Source organism: Hylaeus anthracinus, unplaced genomic scaffold, assembly GCF_026225885.1.
Source record: "Hylaeus anthracinus isolate JK02 unplaced genomic scaffold, UHH_iyHylAnth1.0_haploid 3, whole genome shotgun sequence".
NCBI classification, from domain to species: Eukaryota; Metazoa; Arthropoda; class Insecta; order Hymenoptera; family Colletidae; genus Hylaeus; species Hylaeus anthracinus.
In genome coordinates, this window is record NW_026535284.1 from 10,435,326 (window position 1) to 10,456,344 (window position 21,019).

The 21,019-nt window shown below is 35.5% G+C and overlaps 4 protein-coding genes across 12 annotated transcripts; 1 reads left to right on the forward strand and 3 right to left on the reverse strand.

The window, feature by feature from the left end:
* Nucleotides 1-942: 942 nt before the first annotated feature.
* On the reverse strand, nt 943-4,409 carry LOC128893452 (chymotrypsin-2-like). 2 transcript variants are annotated; one of them, XM_054154389.1, is made up of 5 exons: nt 4,181-4,409; nt 3,075-3,234; nt 2,718-2,967; nt 1,723-1,860; nt 943-1,116 (listed from the first exon to the last, which is right to left on the reverse strand). In XM_054154389.1, exons 1-5 carry the CDS (start codon nt 4,194-4,196, stop codon nt 964-966), a joined length of 717 nt encoding a protein of 238 aa, XP_054010364.1. In that variant the 5' UTR covers nt 4,197-4,409; the 3' UTR covers nt 943-963. The 2 variants fall into 2 exon arrangements, with proteins under 2 accessions (XP_054010364.1, XP_054010363.1); XM_054154388.1 differs by having other exon boundaries at nt 3,443-4,409.
* Nucleotides 4,410-4,779: 370 nt separating this feature from the next.
* Nucleotides 4,780-9,273, reverse strand: LOC128893441 (DNA polymerase iota). Of its 2 annotated transcripts, none has more exons than XM_054154363.1 (2): nt 8,898-9,273; nt 4,780-8,431 (listed from the first exon to the last, which is right to left on the reverse strand). In XM_054154363.1, the coding sequence occupies exon 2, from the start codon at nt 8,338-8,340 to the stop codon at nt 6,643-6,645; it is 1,698 nt and encodes a 565-aa protein (XP_054010338.1). In that variant the 5' UTR covers nt 8,341-8,431; nt 8,898-9,273; the 3' UTR covers nt 4,780-6,642. The 2 variants fall into 2 exon arrangements, with proteins under 2 accessions (XP_054010338.1, XP_054010339.1); XM_054154364.1 differs by having other exon boundaries at nt 8,766-8,907.
* A 325-nt stretch (nt 9,274-9,598) lies between these two features.
* Nucleotides 9,599-14,305, forward strand: LOC128893442 (E3 SUMO-protein ligase PIAS2). Of its 5 annotated transcripts, XM_054154365.1 has the most exons (10): nt 9,600-9,798; nt 9,878-10,372; nt 11,217-11,383; nt 11,633-11,731; nt 12,057-12,201; nt 12,295-12,585; nt 12,653-12,754; nt 12,836-13,076; nt 13,153-13,569; nt 13,700-14,305. In XM_054154365.1, the coding sequence occupies exons 2-10, from the start codon at nt 10,349-10,351 to the stop codon at nt 13,906-13,908; spliced, it is 1,695 nt and encodes a 564-aa protein (XP_054010340.1). In that variant the 5' UTR covers nt 9,600-9,798; nt 9,878-10,348; the 3' UTR covers nt 13,909-14,305. The 5 variants fall into 5 exon arrangements, with proteins under 5 accessions (XP_054010342.1, XP_054010340.1, XP_054010344.1 ...); XM_054154367.1 differs by lacking the exon at nt 9,878-10,372 and having other exon boundaries at nt 9,599-9,798; XM_054154366.1 differs by lacking the exons at nt 9,600-9,798; nt 9,878-10,372 and adding an exon at nt 10,379-10,721.
* A 149-nt stretch (nt 14,306-14,454) lies between these two features.
* LOC128893445 (acetylcholine receptor subunit beta-like 2) lies at nt 14,455-18,595 on the reverse strand. Of its 3 annotated transcripts, none has more exons than XM_054154375.1 (12): nt 18,311-18,595; nt 17,980-18,137; nt 17,847-17,891; nt 17,235-17,344; nt 16,962-17,142; nt 16,498-16,654; nt 16,306-16,433; nt 16,054-16,229; nt 15,837-15,989; nt 15,318-15,430; nt 14,946-15,058; nt 14,455-14,785 (listed from the first exon to the last, which is right to left on the reverse strand). In XM_054154375.1, the coding sequence occupies exons 1-12, from the start codon at nt 18,360-18,362 to the stop codon at nt 14,576-14,578; spliced, it is 1,596 nt and encodes a 531-aa protein (XP_054010350.1). In that variant the 5' UTR covers nt 18,363-18,595; the 3' UTR covers nt 14,455-14,575. The 3 variants fall into 3 exon arrangements, with proteins under 3 accessions (XP_054010350.1, XP_054010349.1, XP_054010348.1); XM_054154374.1 differs by having other exon boundaries at nt 15,318-15,442; XM_054154373.1 differs by having other exon boundaries at nt 15,318-15,457.
* Between the last annotated feature and the right edge of the window lie 2,424 nt (nt 18,596-21,019).

Consider the following 21,019-nt stretch of genomic DNA (forward strand, 5'->3'; position numbering starts at 1 on the left):
AAAACTTCTACTGTGATTAAACTTTGTTTACAGACTATTGGAAACTGCGTAATGAAACATTTATTGTGGTATTTAGTTTTGTAACTTCATCAAAGTTCAAGTATTTCATTTAAATTCATTTTCTGTGACAGTTAACTTTCAGAATTAATATTCGTAGTTTTTCAGTGAAAAGCATTGTCACCCATATATGGGTGACGTCAGTGACGCGACGATCAACGTGTTAAGCGAGATTCAATAAATATTGTAACGTTAAAATGATTCTTCTAAGATGATTTAAATATGTATAATATAACAAGAATATCTCTTTTATACAGAAACTCGTGGACACTAAATTTTAATTTTACGATTATTGTAATTCTAACGCGCGCAACGTGTGCATACTTGTTATACCCAATTACAGTCATGTTCATAACGCAGACTTGTTTTTTTCGCGGGTTAATATTACGCGCCACCTAAATTTTCTATCTAATTCTACGCATTAGATACGTGTGACATTAATTTGTGCATACGAGAAGTGAAATTAGTGTCACCTTAAAGCACATTTGCATAAGCGTAGGATGCTCTGTTGCGCGTGGAACTAAACATACATCACGGGTGGAACGTTAATACGTACGTCAAGTTTGAAAATTAAGAAGCGTTAAATCGTTTTGCTAAAAAAAGTTTCGTTTTTTGCAAACTGACGCTTCGCGAACGGAACAACGCGATTTGGTATTGGATTCGAGCACGTTTGTTTAGTCTTTCGTCGAGTTTATGGATCCACTTTAACGACCGTTTTCTCGTCATTTCTTATTTTAACTATCGGCCAGTAAACAACACGAGGGAGCGTAATTAACATTTTTCGTTAGCTAATTAATGTACTATGATATAAATCATGCGAATAATTTTATTTCGAGAAGTTTGTGTCCAGTCGTTATTAAAGTTGAAAATCAAGTTGCGAATTACGCTTGAAGTAGGTATTTTAGCCTAACGACTATCGTCTTCAGTGTGCTTCTTTATCCAATCGACGTAGCTGTAGACACGAGTGAAGACATCTGGACGACCTCTTGCACACGGGATTCCCCAAGATACCACTCCGATTTGTACCTTGTCGGCCACTAGAGGACCACCGGAATCTCCCTTTTGAAAAATTCATAAATTAATAAAATATCTACCTGCTCTGTCTCTTGAAGAGGCCTTGAAATGTCCAGCTTGTGCAATGCATTAAGGGGGTATTATCGTCTAGAAGTTTGTTTTTTCAGTAATTTTTAGGAATTAATTTTGCGAAAACTATCAAACGTTTTGAGAAAAACGTACGTCCGACTTGAAAAATGTCGTTTCGAGAAAAACGCGTTTAAAGATTGCTATACATTTAGCACTAATACTGGTCAACTATGAGAGCTCTACGAATTTCGAATTAATATTTTAGAGGTACTTTCTCAAAATCCCAAATGATAAGAAAATGCAAAAGAAAAAAAATCGAATTTTTCATGTTTCTAGACGATAATACTCCCTGAATCTCGAAACTCGATAAAACTGACGGGTAAAAGATCGCCTGGTCCCCTTGTTAGAGTAACTCTTTCGAACTAGGTGAGCGAAACTTAACAATGCTCACTGTTACGCACTTGTCGACACGGTTCTCGACGGATTGCAAATAAGAAAAAAAGTGTGCTGCTTTAGTTGAGGGATCCTTTGACGCAAAAGGGCCCTCTTCTCGAGTGCTCGACTAGTCGTGAATGCACTTACGTGACAAGCGCCTTCGCCCCTCTTGTTGAGTGTGCAGATATTGTCGTTGGTGACACGAAAGCTGGCGTTTAAACATTGTTTTTGATCGATCACGCTCAGCTCAATGTGCTGCAATTCGTTCGGTGCCTCTCCGGGATACTTAACGTCATTCGTGCGCGATTAGGGGATCGGTCGACGACGGGGATGCATATGGAATAAAGAAAACAATGATGAACTTCAATGAAAGACTCGAATTCAAAGACGAACAAAAGTTCAGCGAGTTAGCAATTGTTCAGGATTTTAAGATTACGTAATGCACTTACTAAGAGGGACTTACCTGTCTAGAGGTGAAGAATAATATGTAATTCAAGAAAGAAAAATCTATATGTACAGTGGGTGTAGAATGTTTTACATATTCACGGAAGTCTCTAAGATAGATATAGTCCAAACAAACATTTACTAGTTAATATAATTTGTGAAATTGACAGAAAGATGCGAAAAGTGGGTGGAAGTATAGAAGCAATAATTATTTGGACGATTCTTATGACGAACCATTTACAGCAGAGTTTGTAACGTAAACACATTAGTTTTTTGCTCCGTGCGAATTAGAAAACATAAAATTTCCAGTAAAGCACTTTTAAACGTTTAAGCATTTTTAAAGTTTTTTTCTTATTAATTTCGCAACTTACATAAATAACTATTTTTTTTTTGTAATCAATCTATTTTAGACATTTCCGAGAATATGTAGAATGTCATTGTTTATAAAAAGTAAGTTAATAAATTACAATTTTACACATTTTTTTTGGAAATTGATCGGTGTACGAATACTTTCTACACCCACTGTATATAAAATTTAAAAATGATAGATTCGATACTTCATGTATAAAATTGCGCTTTCTAGATCAGGCAACCCCCTTTTAAGATAAACATTTAACTAAATTAAAACTGAATGGTAATTAAATGAAAATGAATTGCAAACGTTTGCTGAATGGCAACTCGCGAGAGATGATACATACGCTGGTGGTACCCCAACCGGACAACTCGGCTGGGTAATCAATTTTACTGAAATTTTCGTTGGGTAAAGACACGGGCTTCACTTTATCCCCGAAAACGATATCCTTGTTCACTTTAATCAATCCGATGTCGTTCCTGATCAGCAGAGAACTGTATCTCGGGTGACCAAACACTCTTTCAGATTGATATTCGTCGCCACCTTTGTCCAAGGTGTTCGTACCCAACACCACGGTTATCCCAGAATCGTTGAAGCTAAAATAATCAATTGAAATTTTATTAATTAATATATCGAACAGGTCAGTGGTGATAATCGAGGCCTACCGTATTTTATTTTAAGTAGAAATTTTATTAAAACGAACCTCGATACGCAGTGAGCGGCTGTCAATATCCACCTCTTGTTTAATACTGATCCTCCGCAGAAATGTCGTCCCTTATAGCGAAGGGAAGCTTGATACGGGAACTGTCCATCCTTAGCGGCAGAACCGCCCACGATTTTTGGAATTTCATTTATACTCGCCGCTGTGTTTAGAGGTTCCAATTTATATTAACATAGAGTTGAATAACAAGTATCGTTTACTAATAAAACAAAAAATAAGTTTCGAGTATAACGTAGACTTGGTTTTGCTATGTTTTAAATAAAATAACATCAAATTATAACTTTAAACCTCTTCTAAATTATTTTTGATGATTCAGACTATCGTGTTGTTTAAATAACGCGTCTCCTTACCGGATGCTTCGAACAGCGTGACCGTGGTCAGAATACAGACAAGCAAGAACATTTTAAATCGTTTGCTTTTTCCTTTGGTGGTGACGACGAGTTAAATACCAATCTGAGATTCCCCTAAGCTTTCGAAGGGTATTTATACCAAGTTCGTTCTTAATGTCCATGGGAATTAAATATACACCTGGCGACTATTTAAATTTAGGTCAGATATTTACCTACGAAAAAGCTTATTCCGATGTATCTCACGTTCGCTACGATAGAAACTGACAATAAGAAGAACTGAGGTCAAACAGGTGCCCTTATCGTTTAAGAGGAAAAACATCGTGTATTCATGTCCCGACCGTACAATGTTAATTACTGGAGAATGGTATTCCTTGTTACAAATTATTTCTTATGTATGCTTCGATCAAGCACGACTTTTAATAACGATTCTAATTATTGCTTGATGCCATTATTGCCTTTGTCTTCAGTTCAAGTCTTACAAAGTCACTATTCTAAATAACAATGAAACTTTGGACTCGATACAATTTGCTCGATACCCTTTTCTAAGTTTCTTATCAGATAAACGATGCGTGTTTCGATTTAAAAAATTACCAGTCGATTATTGGATTCGTCCGATTTGCGTCTTTTCGTCGATCAATGATTCAAAGAAGATTATTCGGGACCTTTATTAAACGAGGGCGCAGGACAATTTAAAAAGGCACAAAGCTGCACAATTTATTCCATTATGACATGACTCACCCTGATTATGTCCCATTCAGAGACGGTGGCTGGGTGATTGGCCTCATTCAAATTGTATAGTAGTGGTAAGGGTCTAATTCTGGCGTCATACTTGAACGCACTGTGCTTTCTGATATTGCTCTTAAATATCACCGTGAAGACTCGGATAAAGGACACTCCGCGATACCCATTATGGCGAGCACAAAGAAGAACGAATTCCTTTGACAAATTAATAGAAAATACGGATGCAATCTCTGCAATGTCAAACACAATTCATTAATCGATTAATCTGTTACTGCGTGCTTCCATCAATAACGAATGGGGCAAATTTTCTTTAACCATAGAAAAAAAATTTAATTATGAAAGAATAAGAAAAATAAATAAAACGCCTATGAGATCACTTAAACTGCATACAAAGTTTCAAAGCACAAATACATGAAAAAAAAAAAAATAATAAAAACACTTTTAAAGTATATCGGCGAAATAGTAGTTTAATTCAGCTCTAAGGGGTACTTGTAAGAGGTACGTCTAACGTTGAAGTTTGAGAAACGCTGTATTAAACAATGGTCGAAGGACAATGATTCGATATACAACGAGACAAGAAAGAAACACACGGTGTGTACAACTTGAACTTTCTTTATTTAAATGAATCAGAGGCAATATGAACCGTCGATGGAACGCTGCTTGTACAATGTCAAACTCAAATGTAGTCATACGTTTTTTTTTCTCTCGCCGTTGACTGTCTTCGGAACAATATCAACACAATTATCTCCGAAGGAGTGCGAACTTACTGCGTGTGATTCTAATTAATCAGAACTTAAACGATGACAAGCGCACGGGTTTCGCAACCGCTCATATTCCCTGTGGCGTGTACGTATAAAATATTCATGTTCTCACAACCAGAAGTTAATAGTCAGAATATCAGTACCGCTTCGCCCGTGCATACAGTAAATAAATAAAACATAGAAAAAAATAAGAGAGAGAGAGGGGGGGGGGAGAGTGAAAGAGAGAGAAAAAAAACTCGCACGTAACTAATCTCTATGCGCCTTTGCTTTTCGGTCATCAACTAACGCTATATATATATATAAATTTTCCGTACCCTTATATAAGTATTTTTTTTTTTTTTAGTCGTTTACAAAAGCTACTGTTTCAGTATCACTTGCCGCTGGCCACGCTCTAACGCATGTACGTTTTAAGTAACCGTGTGAAAGTAAACGCGCGCTCATGTTTTATGTACGTGTAATTCATGTTATTGTGTGTGATATAATAATTTCGAAATCGCGTGGATCGTTGGCTTACACTTTTTATCTTTATATGTATCTGTGTTTATGTATGTGTGTTATGTATGCTTAACGTATATATTATAATTATTCACCTTGTACCATATCGAACCGATAAAACTTTATGATTGTCTAATAGTCTGAATAACTATATAATATATATAAATTATGTTTTACAATTCGAATAGAGCTCCTTACCAGTAGTACGGTAGGGGGCGACCGAGTATTTCCGTGTGGTGTATTCTTCGCAAACACCCGTTACATATATATATATATAGCATAACATCGATAGTACTAAAAATATAAACATTTCTGTCGTAACGTTAAATCATACAATTATAGTTTAGTCACTAGAGAATACGTACAAAATCAAATGCCAGCACCCCATTTAAGACGAGACGGACTTATTTCGAAAATGCGTGAATCTACGCGTATGCTACGACAATTTATTTTTTTTTTTATGTCACTCGAACAACACAAATGAAAATACTTCTGCTATTGCAAATACTCTTCAAGAAGAATGAATTGAATGCGTGAAAATGCTTAACTTACGATAAAAAGGATATCTTATTTAATTGAACACTGAAAAATCGTCTACGAAATGCAATAATAGAACACTCCGGATCATATGCAACATGTACATACATATAACGCGTTTGTGAAAGGTGACAATGAAACTTACTTTATAACTTTTGTCATTGATTGATGAACGATTCTACTTAAACAAGAATACTATTTGTTAACAGCCAGTTTACACTATTCATCTTTTCCTTCGAGGTTTATAAAACATTTAAGAACGTTCAAAATACTTTCATGAATAATGCATATATTTTTTTTAAATGCAAGTTCACTTCGAATATCCGTCTACTTCAATCGACAATGCTCAGATTAGTCAAGATAAATAAATAAGAATATGTAATTATTGTTTTATATATCCATACTAATTTATTCATAGACTTTTTCTTGCATTTAATAAGGTGATTCAAGATTTATGCGACAGAGTCACTTTGTATTAACATTCGTTTGTTGTAAATGCTATAGAAAATATATGTATATAGAAGTTTAATACCCAAAAATTGAAAATTAATTTAAGACATCGATAACTTAAAGTCATAATATCACATGGTGCTGCCATCCAATATTGTAGCTGCAGAAATGTGTACAGAAAGATGGCTATGTTACGTTCTAGGCCACAGAACTCCGTCACTTATTGGCTATGAAATATTTAAGTATATTATTCGGTTTTGGTTTACTAGTCGTCGGCCATGAACGTGTGACTTCTCTTTGTATGTCAATGGGTAAAGATTTGAGAACCGCTGCATCGATTTTTGGAGACAATTGCATAGGTGACGAAGGACTGAGTCTAAGATCCGCCATTTCGTTACTTGGAGATTCTCTGCGCCCGCTCAACCATACTTCCAATCTGGTCTTTTTTGGTAAAGGTTCTATCTCGTTCAGTAGGTCGTCTTCTGAACACTGATTGTTGCCACATAGTGATTTTGAAATTGGGGACGAAGTGGTGCTCATTGCTGAACCATCGTTACTATCTTGATTTATACTCATCGGTGATCCAAGACTGACGTCAGATATACCTTCTTCCGAACTTATGTCCAAGACAGATTGAACGGCAACTTGCTTTCGCAAAAACGATGTTATGCTATTTCTTCCGGATGATCTTTCCTCGAACTTTGTGAAAGCAACCCCTAATAGAGTTAAGTGGAATGGTTTAGAGACGTCGACGGTACGATGGAAAAGTTTCATAGCCAGTGCTAGCATTTTAGCATGATCGTAAACGCCAGATTTTGTAGAAGGCAATAGGTGCTTTGGTAGAGCGCATTGCCGAGTTTCTCTTTTACCTGACGTTGGTTTATTAAAGTCGTGCTTTCTGACCGTTATTCTCATAGCAATGGGAATTCTTCCATCCTCCATAGCTAGTTCAGTCAATCTCCTTAGAAGCGCTCGAAGTCGCGATTCTACTTCGGCTACTAAAGAAACGCTTTTGAAACCATCTTCTAAACCTATAGATTGCTGTTTTCCCGTCGGTTTCACAGCAGTTTCATCTATACCTTCTGCATTATCTTTCAATTTTCTTGCCAAATCAACTCCGAGTTTCATTTCCAAGTTCTCTAAAGACGTTTTACGCAAATCGTTTACTGTCTTTATGTTATTGGACGCTAATATTTGTGTGGTTTTTTGCCCGACACCGGGTATTTTAGACACAGATCCTATCGTAGATAACAACAGTGGTCCACTGCATGGGAATATTAGTGTCTGTTGGTTTGGTTTATGCAACGACCCAACAAGTTTTGCTAGAAGCTTATTGTGCGCTATTCCAGCACTGCACGTGACACGTAACTCTTTATAAATCCGTTTTCTTATTTCTGCTGCAATTTTGGAAGCTATAATTAATCGAGTATGGCAACCACATGGACATTCTTCTTCAGACAGACCAAATACTTCGCCAACTGGATTTTCATCTTCGATAGAAATACTTATATTTAGTTCAGAATCGTTTCCAGAATCCATACATTTTTGCACGATAGATGTGACATCCATAAAGTTATCGTCGAAACCTAACCGTTCGACTAAGGGAGTAAACTGATGCAATACCTCCAGGATCTTGGCAGAAAAATGACGATAGTTTGTCAAATCTTCCCCATTTACCAGAGCCAGCCCTGGACATAACTGTAAAGCTTCTTGAACAGACATACATTTCTTAATTCCATATTCCCTTGCCAAGTAGTTGCTCGTTACTACTATATTTTTTTGTTGTACTCCTAATGGTTTGCCTTCTAGCTCTGGATGCCTCAGCATCTCCACTTGAGCATAAAAACAGTCAACATCTATGTGAATTATAGTTCTCGGATGTCGTATAATTGTATCAAAATCAATGGAATCCATTGATGTCAGCTTATAAATAATGTAGTACAGTATTATACATAGAATTTTTATTATATAAGGTTTCTTGTTTAATCTTTTAACATACTATAATCTGTAACAATAATAAGATACAATTAATAATACATTTAGAAATAGATTCAAATAATACATGAAACAAACACCTCTAACAATTAAAATGCTATTAAATTTAACAAGTATTGCTGCCTTTCTAGAACAGTGTAGTTAAAAATATGTTATTAAATATATCGTCTAATTTCATAATCAAGTATTATTTTTTTTCCGCTATTAATAGATTCTAACAAAGATTTGTATAAATCGTATATGTACAGTTATATACATGTTGATATGCTGAATTCATATATCGAGAAAATAGGTTAAGTTAAACACACAAAGCACACAAACAGTATGTTGATATATCCACTTACATATGGCTGTTTGTAATCATATAATTCATCGTAATTGTTATTTCAGGACAAAATAAGTTAACGAATACTTGTTAAACAACTTTTTTCTGTATCATTTACTCTAACTTTTCTCAGATTATAAAGTAAGGTTACCATTATTTAGTATTCATTCGGGAAGTATGTTGTCGCACAACCATGTAGAATGTTTGGACGCATATGTATTTTTATTGTTCAGAAATCCGTTAGGTCGTCGAATAGACATTAAAAATGTAGCAATTAATATTAAAAACACTAATGTTTCACTTGGAAAATCCGCGCCAACTCTTCATAACTTTCGTCGAAGCTATATGTTCTTTACGGCTGACGAGTTTCGCTGGTAACACGAAACAAAATTATCGTAAAAACTAAACAGAAACTTGTTTATAAATTGTAATGCGACTAATTTATTTTTCACATGGTAGCCATGTTTTTGAATTGTCATAGATATGTTCGTATATACATATTTATTATTGCACCCTAACATTTGGTGCAACTAAGCATTTATAGTTATTTTATGACTCAAGTATGCTTTATGACCAGAAGATAGCATATACGCAGGTAATGGTTGATTTTCATCGTATCCCCATGTAAAAACAGCCAATAGTATTTAAGATGGACTAGGGGAATAATTTTATATAATCTGATAATATCTAAAATGCATATTTTCCCTATATATGATCCAATCAGAATGTAAAACAGCTAGTGGAAATATAATATAGATACGGAAAAGATAAAATACTCAAAAGATGAACTCCTATAGAAAATGGCATAAGTTTTATATTATACATTCGTGTTTCCAATACACGACAGCATTTCGTTGTAACATATATAAATAAAACAGAAGATTCGTTGTAATATTTATACATTGCTTTCTATTTTCAAAAGTGAATGCTTCAGTGTTAAATTGCACGATATTCTCATAGTCTACCACGAGTGTATGTAAATAAGTGTACTTAGTTGTAAAAAAAATGTATATGGGTTGGACATTCGCAATCTAATAGATGAAACATGACCAGTAAGTGCATTTAAACATTTTCCTAATCGTGTAAATTTAATAAAAGTCCGAAAAGGTAAAGGCGATTTAATTCTATTAGGACTTTCATGTGAAACGTGAGTATTTAGTTTAATGCTCCGTTTTGAGACACATCAGATATCGGAAAAAATATTTCGATTTTGTTAATTTTGTCGAATTACACGAATTCAAGTCCGGCTACAAATCAAGTGTAGGCAGCCATCTTGGAAAATCCCTTTTCGCATTTCGAACGAACAAAGTGTCAAATATCGATAATTAATTTATCGTATGGGGTTGAAGTGAAAATTTTCACGAGAATTGAGTTTTGTAAGGAAACCCGGATTTTTCAGTGTGATCCCGAAAGTAGAACGTGAAAATCAATTTCGCGCCACTAATCAGTATTATTCAATAGCCAAGTTTAAAAACCAAGAAAAATATAGAGACGTGCTCCGATACAAAACAATTCGAATAAGACACGTGTAGGAGAATTTTTCTATTGAAAGTTGGAAATAATATAGGCAAAACGGCTTCGCAAAAAAAATCGTCTAGGAAGATGGCGGAGTCCAAAGAATTAGAGGTGAGTGAAGTATTAAAAGTAGTGCAGTGCAGTTTAATTACGTGTGAAATTTTATAGAAAAGTCGGCAGGTCTGCATTGTGAATTTGTCGTGGTTATATCCGGGTTATCAGTGATTTGAGATATGCGTCAGTGATTTGTATTACTAGACGCTTGATACACTCTCGTGCAAGTTTTAGGCCATTACTATTGTCAGTATTTAGCCTTTTATCAGTGAAATTTGAAGTTTAATTAACGACATTTTTTCGTTGGCTATATTGTATTTGCGATTATGTTCTCTGTGCCTGTGCCCTGTGCTAAGGTTGATAAATGGCGAAATTATCTTCATAATAGGATTGATAGGATTTATAGGTAACCTTAACATTTTCATCGTTTAAATGAAAAAATTCTTAAATGTTTTCCGTTGTTTATATATATTTTAAAAATATTTAATCATAAAGATATATAGTATCTTGCAAGTGTGTTGTATGCTAGTATTGATTGTAATAAAAATAACGTATATTGTGCCAATGTGTATCTGTCCTTTGACACAAAATAGATATTGACAAATGTATATTTTATGTTGCTTTTGTGCTTTAGAATAGAAAACTTGAAGTATGATTTTTATGCCTGGTATGTTATATTTTATTTTGTAATTCTGCAATTATATTTGCAAAAATCAGCATAGTGTAAAATTGTTTGCACAATTGGTTGAGTAAAACTGACAAATATTGGACTATTAATTTCTTTTTTTGATAAATCTTCTTTTTGGAAAACGATGCAGTTTTTAATTGTTAATTAACAATTTAATGATATTGCGTATGTAAGGATTTAAAATATAGAAATGTTGTCATTTTGTGATTGCAGAATATGGTATTGAGTTTTCGAGTGTCTGAACTTCAGATGCTTCTTGGTTTTGCTGGTAGAAATAAATCAGGTAGAAAAACCGAATTACAAACACGTGCACTAGAATTGTTACGTTTGAGATCTCATCCAGTACAGCTCAAAATACGTGAACTATATAAAAGCATACAGTGAGTATACTATTAATGTAAATGCAATTGTATATATCCAGAATTATATTGATTCTTATAACAATTGCTATTATTATTTCCCATGATATGGAATACTTTATTTCTTTCATTATTTTAATATAGAATCAAAAACAGTGTTTATTTCTTTATATGTACTAAGGCATATTATTATACTTTGAGTATTATAAATAGCAGCAGGTTCTAAACACAAAGCACTAGTTATACTATTTGTTGTAAAATTTTGTTTAGAGCTGATCAATTGGCTGCTCACCAAATGTACGGTCAAACAGGTGGTTCTGGAGAACCACAAATTGATCAAAACATGCATTCCAGAAATTATTATACAAGGTAATTGCATGAAATAACAAAATATTTCTCTCTAAAGGGTTCTTCTACTTGAAAACTTTACAATACACATTTCTTTTTTAATTTTTTACCTAACATTATTGACAATACCATTTTAAATTTTGTGCATTTATTTATACATATTTTAAGGAAAAGTATATTTTTATTCTACTATTTCTTTAATTTGAGTAACTTGGGAATTTTAATGTTTACAATGTTTCAAGAAAATAGAATGAATTTTTTACATTTTCAGTAGAAGACCTCCTTAATTGTAAAAATCAGTATTCATACTTAATTATGTTGGTTCTTATTTTTAATTAATATAAAGACAAGCTATCAGTCAGCAACAACAGTCACAGTCCTCAGTTTCCAGTGGAAAAGAGTTGCCACCAGCTCATCAAGCATCTTTACCTCAATCTCCTAGAGCTAATCCTGTATATCAGAACACAGGATATACTAGTGTAACACCACAAGTAAGTTTAAATCATTTCCTGTAGGATATTCATGAAGTATTATTTATTGATAATTCCCTTTTTTTAATATGCCTAATATGATTAACATTACAGCAGACAACAAGTGTAGGTTACAGTCCATATCCATATCCACCAAAAGTTTTACCATCTCCATTACAAATACAGCCTCGGAGTCAGTATCCTGTTCATCCAGATGTCAGACTTAAAAAACTTCCATTTTTCGATTTGTTGGGTGAATTGTTGAAACCGTCTAGTTTAATGCCCCAAGGCTCTCTAAGACTTCAAGAGAATACGTTTATGTTTCATTTAACACCACAACAGTCAACAGACATAGCCAGTTCGCGAGATTGTCGCGCTGGAAGTAAAATGGATTATACTGTACAGGTATGTGTTGTTAATTTGATCTTAAATCATTGTTAAGAATGTCTTTATTGTCCTATAAATGTTATAGGTGCAAATGAGATTTTGTTTACAAGAAACTTCATGTGAACAAGAAGATTGTTTTCCTCCTAGTATTGCAGTGAAAGTTAATGGAAAATTATGTCCCTTACCCGTAAGTAAATATATTTTATTGAAATGAATCGTTAATCTTCCATGTATTATATCAACTAAATTTCATTTATTTTTTTTACAGAATCCAATTCCTACAAACAAACCAGGGGTAGAGCCAAAGAGGCCTCCAAGGCCTGTCAACATTAGTCATTTAGTAAAGTTATCTCCTACCGTAGCAAATCAAATTCACGTCACATGGTCGGCCGACTATGGAAGGCGATATGCAATCGCCATATACCTAGTTAGAAAACTTTCTAGCGCTAAGTTACTGGCGAGATTAAAAAGTAAAGGTGTACGACATTCGGATTACACAAGAGGTTTAAGTAAGTAATCGAAACTTATCTTTCAAATTTATGGAAATGTTAAAGAAAAGTGTTATTGGAACGATTCCCTCCATAGTTAAGGAAAAGCTTAATGAAGATGCAGACAGTGAAATAGCGACTACGTCTCTTAGGGTGTCGTTAGCGTGTCCATTAGGGAAAATGCGAATGGCTACACCATGTCGTGCATCGACGTGTTCGCATTTGCAATGTTTTGACGCATCGCTGTTTCTACAAATGAACGAAAGAAAACCCACGTGGAATTGTCCAGTTTGTGATAAAGCGGCACTGTACGATACTCTGGTTATAGATGGATATTTTCAGGAAGTTTTAAATTCCAAAAAATTATTACCAGATGTAAATGAAATTCAGCTGTTGCAAGATGGATCATGGGAGAATTTGGTTTTGAAGAAAGAGAAAGATAAAGACAAAACTGAAACGAAAGTGATAACGAATACGCAGGATCGCAAAATCGATGTGGACACTGTAGACCTCGGTGAGATATTGTTTCATTGTATCAAATATAAGGCCAAAAATATAAAAAAACTTTTGTTTCTCCCGAAGAAAGAACATAATCTCAAAGGTTGATTACTTTATGTATAACATATTATTATGTATTTGTTTAGATGAAAGCAATCCTACACCTCCAAAGGAGAAGAAACGAGCCGTTGTCATTGATTTAATTTCAGATAGTGACGATGACTATGAAAATACCACACCTACGCAAAGTACAAAAAAATTGGCTAGTGGTACATCTTCACCAAAAAAATCACAAGCCAGCTCTATTAGTAGTACAAGTGAATCGCCGGAGTTAATGATAATTGATTTAGAATAACATGTTTTTTTATTATCTCTTTACTATAAAATTGCTAAATTTTGTATTATTATATGAGTCTTATAGAACTAAAACCAAATGAAGTTTATTAGTTCTTTAATTCACAAAAAAGAAAACTATTATTATAAGTATTAATATAAGCAAATTCATGATGTTTTTACTTTTGGTACTTAAAAACAGACAAAAAATGAAGAATAGAATTCGTTAATCATTTCAATAGAAAGCATTCCTTTGCATCATTAATACATGTACAGTCCATTTATCATTTCAGTTTGCAGAAGAAAAATAACAAGATCAGGTTAGGTGTAATGAATATTTTCATACAATTTTGTAGTATCATAACAAGACCATTGTGTAGTTTTATTTAATCGAATAAAGTAATTTTTTTTATTTTGTAGTATTGTCCACTTTCTTTGCGAATTATTTTTCTGGTTGTATTAGGAGTTATTAATATCATCAAATTTGAATACGTTTATTTATATTTCGTTGATTGGGAATAATAAAATCGCTTAAACTATGCTTATTGTGAATTTTGTTTCATACAAAAGTTGATACTATTTTAAGAAATAAAATTGGTTAAGTCGTTGCAAATAGGATATTAACAATATAAACACATTTGTGTCGCTGTTTTACATATGTAAATCACGCGTTTCGTGCATTTCAGAGTTTATTCTGCTGGCATAGTTCCAACTAGATTTGGATGCATGTAAATACCAGGTGATATTCCAGAGAGTTGTTGGTCCACAGGTTCTCTTGTGTCGTATAAACTTGGAGCTTGGAATATTATACCAAGTGTCCCACCAATACACGCGAACGTAAAAATCCAAAGAAAAAGTCTGTCCAAAACCATGGCTACAAATTTCCAATCTTCTATAACCTAGAAGTACAAGAAATTTTGTACATAATAAGTTTAAGTGCTATAAGAGTATTACTCTTAAAGTATTCATGTACTCGTCGAAATTATAAGTAAAAAAAAAAGAAAGTATCAAAAGTAAAACAAAATGAATATCAACAAAAATTCATACTGTTCTACTCACTTCATTATCTTTGTCTGCATTTTTAATATGTTGAGCAATGAAACGCACACCTTTCAGAGCTGATATGACATCTGGAGATAAGTGTCTCGGCATCGTATTTTCACTGTCAGTGACTATAATTATGTTTCATTGTTAGCACATATTTTACCAAACATTATGTCATGTCGTTTCATGATATAGATATAATTTGTCACCCCGAATGCAATTGCAAATTACAAAATTACTGTTAATTCTGATATTATATATCCTTTGTTCATCTCTATTATGGTCATGTAAAACACAACGCGCGTTCGGTGTCTCGGTAATGAAGAATGTATATTGTGAACGAATGCAACAAATAAAATCTTTTATGCAAAAATTACGAAGATTTACCTGATGCGTGCGGATAATGTCGAGCGTCATCTTCCCTAATATTCTTATACTGGGAAGTGACGCTTTCAAATCCATCCGGACTACCTTTCAATTCCAGCGGGTAATCGCTAACGCTGTCATGAAAGCTACAATGTATGTTGCTGAAGTTTGAAGCATCCAATGAATATACAGGACGGAGCGTTTAAGACAGGTCATCTGAATAACTCATTTGTTTTGTATGATAAAACAGGATGTTTGAGGCAGAAGTTGTTTCATTCTATAAAGAATATAGTGTGGGACGTTTTCTTCGCGCCAAGGACATTGATTTATTTCAAGCGGAACGATATAGTTTTATGTTTATTCTCTAATAGGAGTTTGTAGGATGAATACAATGACTTAAAGTTCAAGGTTATTCAGGATCATTTATGTTCCCTATAAAATCAATCAACTTGTGCCACAAACATTCCTTTTTATCCTTAAATATAAACGAGTTAATTGGACGATCTGCCTCAAATGCGCCCATCCTGTATAAATAATTACCTAAAATCTATTTCATTAGTGTATCCGCTATCCATATACGTATCGTCGTATTCTGGAGTCGAATACGGGGTTCGACGCATCATTAGCATTCGAGGCATCCAATTTAAGAATAACTGTCTGACCCAAGGCGACATGTTGTGCGTGGATGGAGATCTGTGAAAGAAATTTTTAATAATCGCCGTGCCCATCTTCTCGGCGGGTGCGAAACATAAATTACCGAAAATGGACGTTCAAAACGCATACGGTGATCCATATCGATAAAGTGACCAAGATCATGGTAAACAACAAGTATTTTCCTAAAAGTGGTATGGCCAACGATGTCGGTGGTATAATCTCGGCCAACAATAAGAAGAACACAGTTAGTGAGAGGAGGATGGAAGAACACAGCGATACCTATGAAGAAATACAGTGTACGGAAATCTGTTTCGTTAATTTACTGTCTTCCTTTTTTCTTGCAACGTTTGCTTACTTTCTCGCCCGAGTCGCTTGGCAAATAAAAAACAAGCACCGTGAGGAACGTGATACCCACGCAAGGGATGATGAGATTCACCGTGTAGAACAGCGTTTTCCTCCGCATCGTGATGTTGAATGTGATGTCTGAGTATCGTACACAATCATATTTTTATATTTTATATTACTAACGAGTTTTACTATTGCTCACCAGAATAGGGTTCCGTGCAACACGGGTAATACTCCTCGTTTCTGGATGCTGGCACTTCGAGGATATCCCATTCTACCGACAAGTAGAAATCGGTCAAGTCGATGCCAATCGCGACCACGTTGCTGCCAGGCTCTTGCTTCATGTGCTTCAAATCCACCTGACGGCAAAAGTCTTTACAAAGCATATTTTCGTAGGACAATGCTAACGCGAATAATTTGTACCCTTGAAACGACCTTGTTCCCGACCTAAGGGGGCAGTTTTCGAACTCGGGCCAAGAAATACCCCCTTAAGGGGACATTTCACTGTGAGCATACCTTTAAGGGGAAAAAACATTCATTCAATTTTATGCAATAGTTCCTGAGAAAAAAATTATTGAAAATATGCTTTTTTTTTGTGCGTTCACAGTGAAATGCCCCCTTAATTGATTCGATAGAGGGGTCGACGGTTAATAGTGGAGTTAAAACCTGAGCGCCGTTGTATGTCCACGAGCCGAACTTCATGATGCAGGATTGCTCGTCGAATGGAAAATATTCCACGTTAATCTCGCAGGACGATTTGTAGATGGCTGGCGGTTTCCAAGATACCTCGCCTGTGTACTTCAACGTGGCTTTTGTCATGAGAGTTACTTCGTAATTGCCGTCAGCGCTGTGTGAACGAATGGTAGGTATGTGGTAAATTAAGAGAAGTAACGACAAAGTATGCGAATAATATGTTCTTAAAGTTTCACCGCTATTTACTTATTGTACATCACGATATCTGGCAGCCAAATATTTTCGGAAGGCACGTAAAGCATTTCCACGCCACCGTATTCCTCTGGATCCCAACGTAGCTTGTAGTCGAACCATTTCTATAAAAGAGAACGTGGAGATAGTAAAAACGCTACATATAATAAATAATAACAATGTATTAGGTTGTCTCAAAAGTTTCTTTCGCTTTATTAATAAGTAATGCATGAACAATATTTTATGTTTTATGTTACATTACTGAATTGTGTACGATTCATTTTGCTCCATTACTGTTACAACATGAATATCTATGATATTAGATTGTCTATTTATATAAACACGAGCACATAAAATAATTGAGTGCAACTCGCCAAAGAAACTTTCGGGACAACCTAATGCAAGGTGCTTATCTACAGATGGGCAGATTTAAAGGGTGATCTCAAACATTGCATACTGTATGATAGGTTTGATGTTAATATGAAGTCTCAAATTTCATTCATTATTCATTATTTTTGTCTTTCTTTTTTGCCTGTAAAATCATCCCTTAAAACCATCCCTAAGTCCACCTGTAGAGAACTCCTTATACTTATCCTTTGAAGGGGAACGCTCGCGAGTAGATTATACCTGTTCTACCCAGACGTTCGTGGTCATCACCTGGTTCTTCAAATTCTGCGGATTTCGAAAACGAAAAAGGAGGAATTAATATCGAGAATATCCTTATCGAAAAGAATCGCGGAATTTTGAAATTTAAATTCACCATTTCGATCAATTGCGAGAGTTTCAAGCCGAGCCAAACCGTTAGGGTTTCGGTATTATTGATGACGGGGCGTATGAGCCTGTTGTAATTAGACAGTAAGTCATCGTACAGTCTCTTGGTGTCTGGGTTCGCCTCGTAAGTTTTATAGCGCGCGGCACCTGCAATAGATACGTACGTTTTCTGTAAAAATTAATCAACTTTTCTGTGAGAAAACCACCGACTCAATTCGCGAAAACGGGACAAAGAAACGATGACATACAGTGCGAGGGAAATGCTGGGCGACAGGAACGATTTTTACAATCATGCGATTACAGATAACGACGGGGCTTACCGTGTGTGATGCTGATACTGTTGAAAAGTATACCGATTATCAGTACTCGCATTTTAAGGGCGACTGTTTACAAATTCGTACAGTGTCGAGATGGTTGCGACCACTCCCAGTAAAAAAAAGACGAACGTTCACCTGCTGACACCATGCACGACGATTTCGTAACTTTCCATCGCCGACCGTTAGAAGTGCTGTTGGAATGTTAAGCGTATTTTTTACTGGAGGAAGGTGGAAAATGTGATTAGCGGAATACGAGCCTTCTGCATCCCACTGGACCAAAATCGATATCCGAAGTTAGCGCCATCGTGCGCGCTATGGTCTACTCCTTGGGCTGGTTCGTTTCTCGAAGAAGCATATACGCATGCGGGGAAACTAGCCGCGCGATTACATTTTCAAAGCTAAGCAGAAAATAGCCTAATCTAAACGATTTATTATCTGAACTGCCGAGGTACATTATTTTCTGCTTATACAGAGTCGATTTAAACGGCTTATTGACAATGTTAGGCAGACGTTAGTACAGATTAGCAAATTAGGGTAATAATCAGGCATGCCGGCAGGCGTTCAGTCTGTATTTTAACATCTTTTGTCTTTAATGTCCCGTAATTGATACTGAAGCATTTTTTTTCTCTCTCCTGCATAAAGATGTGAATTGTCAAACATTCTTGAAATGCATATTAAATGTTTAGCCCTCTGGTGCGTTAACGGGTAGGCGACGCTATAACCATCTCGCGGTGAAACGGCCGAACTAAATTTGACATCATCTTTGCTGTTTAATACAGAATACAGTCGTTAGATGTGCATATGGTTATTTATAAGTCAAAAACGATAAAAAATGATTGTATTATAAATACATTATCAGTATTTATCGTAAAAAAATAAATTATATTAATGTACTGCAATTGTCGGTACAAAGGAGACGGTGGCGCCATCTCGCAGTATGAGTCTGAAACTACTTGAGCTCAACAAGCTTGGGCGTTTTGCCACCGATGGCGCCACATGTATTCCTTGTTATCGCCATCTAGCGTCGTAAAAATGAAACTATAGTAAATTTGAAAATTTTTAAATAGATTTTACTATATCTTGTAATTGTTTTAAAAGCATTATGATAATAACAATCAGCTGACTAAATATTCTTAGACCTTTATTTCTTGCAAAGAGATTTTAAACAAACTAGTGCTATTTAACAATAATAAGCTAAATTATCTGTTTTAAAGCAGATAATCAATGAAATAAGTTTTGAACTAGTATTAATGTATAAACCAAGTGTTATAAATTTAATTTTTTACAAATTTCGAATGCATAGAGGTTAGTTCTTGTCCTTAGACTAAGGAGAACCCTTTGAAAGCAGTAGAGGGAAACAGTATCATGTATTTGATCCACAAGGGTATCAAATTAATATAGTACTTGAGTATGTCCCAACGAGGTTGCTATATCTCTCCCACTTACTACACAAGAGACGCCAGAGAGTAAAAGGAAGAGTGGCGGTTCAAGGATCTTATTATACTAACGACCTTTAGAGGATCAGAGTTACCACACTTAATAAAACTTATGAAGTGTGCACACTTCGTGCATAGATTAACATCAATCCTCTCAGGAAATTTACAATTTTCACAATCAAAATTCACCTGATTCAAATGATTTGATATTAGGCTGCTCACCAGCGTCAGTAATTACTGGGTTGGCAATTTAAACAGCACGTGTACTTTGCTGGTGCATTGATTAGTAGTTCTGAAAAGTTTATTGCTCGTCGCGCCGTCGCCGATATGTTTAGATTGTAAGATACAGCATAGACTGTTTAGTTTTAAGGGATTGTTGCGAGGTGCGTCGGAGTATTAAATAATTGTGTTTTTATTAAGACCTGCAAGGAGCGGCCAAGCGTCGCGTCAAATAGTATAATTTTACATCTATATTTTATTAAATATACTTATATCCTGTGTTTTTTTATCGAGGGTTGTGTCAGTCATTTTTCCCACCACACTATGATTACTGAGGCTAGTAAATTGCATTTACGTGTCTTCGAAGTGAACTATCTATGTGTGCCAGCAACCTGAAAGGCAGGTGTACTTTCTGCCATTTCTAATTATTGCATCAGGTAAGTAAAGACCACTTACCCTACCAGGCACAACGATCAGTGATTCCACTGAATCCAACGAACATGGTTTCAAATGAAATGACTGCTTGGAACTCACTAGACCGGCGCCAGAAGCGATACCCGCTACGAGAAACTCTCGACAATCGCGTGCAACGATCCATCCGCGGTGTGTCTCGACTGTCTTGCGCGATTATCGATCAAAAGATACGTAAACACACGTGTGGGCACGAGTTGCACGACCAGGCCACTTAGCGTATGTTTGTTTAGTACCTTCTACGACTATATCGTTCGGGTATGTGCTCGGTTACGAAGAAGCCAGTGTCTGGCGCACCGTTAAGGGTTGGGTGGCGCGGCGCCGCGCTTCAAGAGGGTCATTTATAACTGTTATCGTGAGACTTACTAGCCCACTTACTACCCTCTGCCTGTCTATTCCCTCCCCGTCCCGCACACCCTCTCTAAGAAACGTAAGCGAGTTGCAGCCAGCCCTCCGATCCCGCTGGTCATTCTATCACAGCTTTTTATCCTTACTCGGTCATCCTGTATCGCGTCGGAAGGCAGTCCTTTGAGTAACGACACCTCTGAAACCGATAGATTTCGAGTGGATCTGGCGGTGGAAAAAT